Source organism: Mugil cephalus, chromosome 10 (assembly GCF_022458985.1).
Source record: "Mugil cephalus isolate CIBA_MC_2020 chromosome 10, CIBA_Mcephalus_1.1, whole genome shotgun sequence".
Classification (NCBI taxonomy): domain Eukaryota; kingdom Metazoa; phylum Chordata; class Actinopteri; order Mugiliformes; family Mugilidae; genus Mugil; species Mugil cephalus.
Window position 1 is genome coordinate 272,511 of NC_061779.1, and position 7,427 is coordinate 279,937.

At 53.1% G+C, this 7,427-nt stretch overlaps 1 protein-coding gene across 1 annotated transcript; it reads left to right on the plus strand.

Moving 5' to 3' along the window:
• The first annotated feature begins 564 nt into the window (after positions 1 to 564).
• Positions 565 to 6,835, plus strand: nox5 (NADPH oxidase, EF-hand calcium binding domain 5). Its single transcript, XM_047596797.1, has 16 exons — positions 565 to 735; positions 805 to 955; positions 1,030 to 1,240; positions 1,374 to 1,611; positions 1,701 to 1,854; positions 2,272 to 2,444; positions 3,296 to 3,478; positions 3,949 to 4,081; positions 4,236 to 4,372; positions 4,458 to 4,622; positions 4,723 to 4,767; positions 4,898 to 5,022; positions 5,468 to 5,552; positions 5,656 to 5,755; positions 6,257 to 6,423; positions 6,564 to 6,835. The coding sequence occupies exons 1-16, from the start codon at positions 616 to 618 to the stop codon at positions 6,693 to 6,695; spliced, it is 2,319 nt and encodes a 772-aa protein (XP_047452753.1). The 5' UTR covers positions 565 to 615; the 3' UTR covers positions 6,696 to 6,835.
• Positions 6,836 to 7,427: the final 592 nt, after the last annotated feature.

The following is a 7,427-nucleotide window of genomic DNA, read 5'->3' on the forward strand; positions in this document are numbered from 1 at the left end:
TCAGGACCAGGACCAGGACCAGGACCAGGACCAGGAGGGAACGGGTTCGACAAAGGTTAAGATTTTGTTGTTTCTTATTTTTATTTGGGATCTTTCTGGTTTAACCGTGAGCTGGATTCACTTCATTCTAATTATTACCATCTATTTTCTTAATTTATTAGATTTAGATGTTTTAATTAAACTGAGCTCAGCTGTGGAACAGTCCCCGGCCACTTTATTAGGTACACGTCGTCATTAATGATGGAAACGTTTCTGAAAGAGACAGCAGGACACAGACAGACCTACTGATGTGTCTATGGAATAAGAATTAAAGTAATAAAAAGTAAAAATCTTCTGAGGAATCATGTGTCGTTCATACATATCGTTAGCCTCATAGCGTAGCATTGCTGTTATAATTAAAGTCATTTTCTCCCAGTACCTTAATATTTTTATTGATATTGTTATAGTCATAAACGGACTTCTTGATTCATCTTGAGCTTCGTCGCTATAAAACTAGACTTTTACCGACGCGATCAGCTCAGAAACCAGAGCCAGTCAGAATGAGAGAGGACCCAGGACTGAGCCCTGAGGAACTCCAGCAGGTTAACGGGTTTGTGTGGTCCGGCTGCAGACGCCATGAGTCTGGACGAAGACGCCCGTTGGCTGGAATGGGTGACCAGGCAGTTTGAGAGCATCGCCGGAGACGACAAAGAGATCGACCTGGACGAGTTCAAGACGGCGCTGAAGGTGAAAGAGGTGAGAGACGTCCAGGTCTCATTTACAGCCACTGGTTCGTTCCCCTGCTCATCTGACGTTTGTCTTCAGTCTTTCTTCGCCGAGCGTTTCTTCGCTCTGTTCGACTCTGACGGCAGCAGCTCCATCAGCCTGGACGAGCTGCTCAAGGCTCTGGACCTGCTCATCCACGGCAGCGAGACCGACAAGCTGCACTTCCTGTTCCAGGTCTACGACGTGGACGGTCAGTCCTCCACCGGCCTCTTATGTCTCTGGGAGGTTTGTTTGAGGTGAACTCTATGACGTCTCTGCTCTCAGGAAGCGGCTCCATCGACCCCGACGAGCTCCGCACGGTGCTGAAGTCCTGTCTGCGTGAGAGCGCCATCTCTCTGCCGGAGGAGAAGCTGGACGACCTGACGCTGGCGCTGTTCGAGTCGGCTGATAAAGACAACAGCGGCGCCATCACCTTCGAGGAGCTCAAGGCCGAGTTGGAGACCTTCCCAGAGGTGATGGAGAACCTCACTATCAGGTCAGCACCGCCCTGAACATCTGGAAACTGGTTTCAAACGGTTCACAACATTACTCAGCTAATGATGCTATTAGGCAAAATAAACACAACCAACACTAGCAGATGTTATAACTGTGTTTCTGTGTCGCCTCAGCGCCGCTAACTGGCTGAAGCCTCCAGATGTGGACCAGAAGAAGCGCCAGACCCCCCGGTACCTGACCCGGGCCTACTGGCACAACAACAGCCGGAAGCTCCTGTTCCTGGTGGGCTACGCTCTGCTCAGCCTGGCGCTATTCGTCGGCGCCGTCCTCCAGAACCGACACGGAGGCGCCTGGTTCATGGTCGCCAAGGGGTGTGGCCAGTGCCTCAACTTCAACTGCACCTTCGTGGTGGTGAGACCGCACCCCTTCCACAGGACACAGGATCTATTCTCGACCCTCTGAGGTCCTGGTTCCTGTTAATCTGATCTGAGTGTGTCCAGGTGCTGATGCTGCGTCGCTGTCTAACCTGGCTCAGGGCCACCTGGGTCCTCAGAGTCCTACCGCTGGACCAGAACATCCTGCTACATCAGATGGTCGGCTACGCCATCCTCTGCTTCACCCTGGTCCACACCACCGCCCACGTCTTCAACTTCGGTACAGGCACAAACGGCTAACCCCCCTAAGCCAGCTAACCCCGCTAAACCCGCTAACACCCTCAACCCCCCTAATCCCCCTAACCCCGCTAACCCCCCCTAAGTCCGCTAACCCCCCCTAATCCCCCTAACCCCGCTAACCCCCCCCTAAGCCCGCTAACCCCGCTAAACCCGCTAACTCCCACCTAACCCCGCTAACCCCGCTAAACCCGCTAACCCTGCTAACTCCCACCTAACCCTGCTAACCCCGCTAATCCCCCCTAAGCCCGCTAAATCCCCCCAACCCCCCTAATCCCCCTGGACCTAGATCTAGACCTGGCCTTTCGCGAAGGGTCTCGGTGGTCAGCTCTGGTCCTGGTTTCTCATTGACCACTGGAGGGTGTGTCTGACTGGGTCTCGTGTCCTGGTTCTGTCTCAGTCCAGATGTCGGAGGCTGGGGAGTTCAGCCTGTGGGAGTACCTGCTGACCACGCGGCCGCGGATCGGTTGGGTGAAGGGGACAGCGTCTCTGACCGGCGTCTTCCTCCAGCTGGTCATCTGCCTCATGGTGCTCTGCTCCAGCACCTTCGTACGACGCAGCGGGCACTTTGAGGTCAGACCACGTTACCCACAATCCTCTCTGCTCCACCAGACAAGATACACATATCTGCAGCTAAGCAGCTAGCCTCAGCTAGCCCCAGCTAGCCTCAACTAACAGAGGAAACACGCAGACAGTTTAAGATACGATTTGATTTAAAAAAGTTGGAGCAGATCTGGAGTTTGTTCCAGAAGTGTGTCTCCATCTAGTGGCCTGATGCAAAAGGGTGAAGCCGCGGGCCGCTGCACATCTTGTGCCGCCATCTTGGATCTCAACAATAATGGTGCTGCTACAGATAATAAACACAATGCAGCCACCTTGTAGTGAAAGTTAGCTCAGCATTGATATGTAGCATGTAGCCTTGGTGGCTGTTAGCTTAGCATTGCTATGTAGCATGTAGCCTTGGTGACTGGTAGCTTAGCATTGCTATGTAGCATGTAGCCTTGGTGGCTGGTAGCTTAGCATTGATATGTAGCATGTAGCCTTGGTGGCTGTTATTTTAGCATTGCTATGTAGCATGTAGCCTTGGTGGCTGGTAGCTTAGCATTGCTATGTAGCATGTAGCCTTGGTGGCTGGGGTCCTGGGGAGTTCCATGTGTAAATCTCCATCTTCTTCTGGATCGTATAATGAGCTCAATGGTAGAATGTGATGACGTCCAGGAGAAATAAAATGTCCAAAGGTTGAATAGTGTGAACGTTGCCTCCTGAAGTGAATCAGTAGCATTTTGGAGCCAGATTCACTTTAAGAGGTAAAAACCCAACGTGGAACTCACGAACTCAGGAACATGGACCTGATGTTATAGTTATAGATGTTATGTGTTACATTTATGTTCTAGTTGTGTAACTGTGACCTGTTTGTGCTGCAGGTGTTCTACTGGTCCCATCTGTCCTATGTGTGGGTCTGGTCTCTGCTGATGATTCACTGTGCAAACTTCTGGAAGTGGTTCTTGGTCCCTGGTCTGGTCTTTCTGCTGGAGAAGATTGTGGGGATCGCGGTGTCTCGTATGGGAGGTCTTTACATCGTGGAGGTCAACCTGCTGCCGTCCAAGGTTCCACTGAGGAGAACGTGTTAATGTCCCAGAATTAAATCTAGATGAATGAATGTCTCATATCTGGTTCCTGGTCTCATATCTGGTCCTGGTCTCATATCTGGTTCCTGGTCTCATATCTGGTTCTGGTCTCATATCTGGTTCCTGGTCCTTAAACTAATGTAAACATGTATTTGTCACATTAGAACATCAGAGCTGATTCAGACACTTGTCAACATCATCACATTAGAAACATCAGGACACTTGTTCTTCTTCATGGTTCCTAATAAACCAGGTCAGAGGGGGGACCTTGTAGACCACATTAGACCCTGATTAGACCTCACGATGTTTCCTGGATCTTCTCTGATTGGCTCAATGAAAACCACATGACACTAAACCTCACTGAGAGGAACCAGGAACCACATGTGGTAACGTGGTTCCTGGTTCCTGGAGGTTAAAGTTCTAATAAACCCCCCCCCCCGTGTTTCCAGGTCACTCATCTGGTCATCAAACGTCCTCAGTTCTTTCACTTCAAACCTGGAGACTACGTCTACATCAACATCCCAGTGATCGCCAAGTACGAGTGGCACCCCTTCACCATCAGCAGCGCCCCCGAGCAGTCAGGTAGGCTGGACCGGGCTGGACCGGGCTGGACCAGGCTAGACCAGGACCTCCAAGAAACATGGTTTAGTTCCTCTGTACCTGGGCAGAGACCTGGGCCAGTGGATCTGGGGTCGGGTCTGTCCTGGTCCTGACTGCTGTGACCTTTGACCTGCAGATTCTCTGTGGCTGCACATCCGGTCCATGGGCCAGTGGACCAACCGGCTCTATGAGTACTTCAGGGAACCGGAGAACCAGGAGCTCAGCCCCCAGAGGCTGGCCACCAGCCTGAGGAGGCGCAGACAGGAGCTGAAGGTCTGGTCCTGCACATGTCAGTCCGTCTGTGGTTCTGGTGGTTCTGATGGTTCTGGTGGTTCTGGTGGTTCTGGTTTGTGTTCAGGAGGAGATGTTCAGCTCGGACGAGTGTAACGGGGCCGTGGCGTCTAACGAGGACGACGCCGTGGAGCTGACCATGTACCGTCAGAGTGGGCTGGGCTCCCAGGTCCAGACGGCCCCTGATGAACAGGGACCAGCAGAGAGAGGAGAGGCCCCCCCACTCAAAGAGGTCTGGTCTGGATTCTGGTTCCCTGCAGTCACATGTTGGTGGTTCTCTGTGTCCTGGTGATGGTTGGTTTGTTGATTTTCTGGTTCTTGTTTGACTGCAGAATTCTGCCAAGTTTGGAGAGAATCACCGATTCTGTAACATCAGGGTGAGACATTTATGACTGCTGCTGTAAGACACAGCCTAGAACCAGAACTAAACCCAGAACTAGACCCAGATGGACCCAGATGGACCCAGGTGGACGTGGACTCTGAGTTCTTTGTGTCTGATGTGTCCAGTGTTACGTGGACGGACCGTACGGGACGCCGACGCGTCAGATCTTTGCCTCAGAACACGCCGTCCTCATCGGGGCCGGAATCGGGATCACGCCGTTCGCCTCCATCCTGCAGAGCATCATGTACCGGTGAGACACGTCCCCCATCTGTCCCCAGTCCGTCCCCAGTCTGTCCCCCAGTCTGTCCCCCATCTGTCCCCAGTCCGTCCCCAGTCTGTCCCCCAGTCTGTCCCCAGTCTGTCCCCCAGTCTGTCCTCAAGTCCTTCCCCCATCTGTCCCCAGTCTGTCCCCCAGTCTGTCCTCCAGTCTGTCCCCAGTCCGTCCCCAGTCTGTCCCCCAGTCTGTCCTCAAGTCCTTCCCCCATCTGTCCCCAGTCCGTCCCCCAGTCTGTCCCCTAGTCTGTCCCCCAGTCCGTCCCCCAGTCCGTCCCCCAGTCTGTCCACCAGTCCGTCCCCCACCATCAAGTCAACACAGACTGAACGTCTGTTAAAGATGAGACAGTGAGTGGCTGACTGGGACAGACGGGGACAGACTGGACGTCTCTGGTCCTTAAATGTGTTGGTGTTTGTCTCAGGTACCGTCGCAGGAAGCAGAACTGTCCCAGCTGCAACTACTCGTGGTGCGAGAACATTAAAGACAGCGACATGAAGCTACGCAAAGTAAGAGACGCACGTGTTCCTGGGACACGTCTTCATTCATGTCCTCATTAACGTCCTCATTAACGTCTTCATTCATGTCTTCATTCATATCTTCACTGTGCAGGTCGACTTCATCTGGATCAACAGAGACCAGAAATCCTTCGAGTGGTTCGTTAGTTTACTGACAAAACTGGAGATGGACCAAGCTGACGAGGAACCAGAGGGTGAGACAGAGACACAGAGGCAGAGACGCAAAGACAGTGACACGGAGACACAGAGGCAGAGACGCAGAGGCAGAGACACAAAGACAGAGACACGGAGACATTTCTATTAATGCCTAATCAGATTTATGTTTATATACTGATGATGAACCAACAGACTCTTTAATGCTGTTTAGGGTCTTTATGTGTCTCCACTGGTCCCTCTTGGTGTCTTTGTCCTCAAATGTCCCATGGAGAGGACCAACGTGCTGTTTAGCGTCTTCCATCTTTATGGGTTGGTTCTGCTGCCTGTCACTACCGGATCAGCTGGTGCTAACGCTAACGCTACTTGGACAAACTGAGACACGTTCACAGTCGTTCTGCCACAGATGCTTCATTAATCACATTCATCATGATGATGATTAATTAACGTTAACAACATCAGTTTTAACTCGTCCCCCGCGTCTCTTGTCGATGGTCCTCTGTCTCGGAGTCTTTGCTCAGACCTGGTTTCTCGTGTCTCAGGTCGTTTCCTGGAGATGCACATGTACATGACGTCAGCTCTCAGTAAGAACGACATGAAGGCCATCGGCCTGCAGATGGCGCTAGACCTCCTGGCCAAGAAGGAGAAGAGAGACTCCATCACCGGCCTGAGGACCAGAACCCAACCGGGACGCCCTGAGTGGGCCAAGGTGAGGTTTACTGAAGCCTGCTCCTCAAAGATCTGAGTCCAGGTTCCAGACCTGTGTCCCTGCGTCTGTCTCTGCTGTTCCTTGTGTTTCCTGTGAAGTTCACGGTCGTTGTCGTTGTCGTTGTCGTTGTCGTTGTCCAGGTGTTTCAGAAAGTGTCGGAGGAGAACAAAGGAAAGGTTCACGTGTTTTACTGTGGATCTCCAGCTCTGGCCAAAGTCATCAAAGCTCAGTGTGAACACTTCGGCTTCAACTTCTACAAAGAAAACTTCTGAGGATTCAACCACAACCTCCACACCTTCAACATCAACACTCACCTCGTCTCACCTGGTCTGGCCTCACCTGGTCTGGCCTCACCTGGTCTGGTCTCACCTCGTCTCACCTGGTCTGGCCTCACCTGGTCTGGCCTCACCTGGTCTGGTCTCACCTCGTCTCACCTGGTCTGGTCTCACCTGGTCTCACCTGGTCTGGCCTCACCTGGTCTGGCCTGGTCTGGCCTCACCTGGTCTGGCCTCACCTGGTCTGGTCTCACCTGGTCTCACCTGGTCTGGCCTGGTCTGGTCTCACCTGGTCTGGCCTCACCTGGTCTGGTCTCACCTGGTCTCACCTGGTCTCGCCTGGTCTGGTCTCACCTGGTCTGGCCTGATCTGGCCTCACCTGGTCTGGTCTCGCCTGGTCTGGCCTCACCTGGTCTGGTCTCACCTGGTCTGGCCTCACCTGGTCTGGCCTGGTCTGGTCTCACCTGGTCTGGCCTGGTCTGGTCTCACCTAGTCTGGTCTCACCTGCTCTCACCTGGTCTCGCCTGGTCTGGTCTCACCTGGTCTGGTCTTACCTAGTCTAGCCTGGTCTGGCCTCACCTGGTCTGGCCTCACCTGGTCTGGTCTCACCTAGTCTGGTCTGACCTGGTCTGGCCTCAGCTGGTCTGGTCTCACCTGGTCTGGTCTCACCTGGTCTCACCTGGTCTGGCCTCACCTGGTCTGGCCTGGTCTGGCCTCACCTGGTCTGGT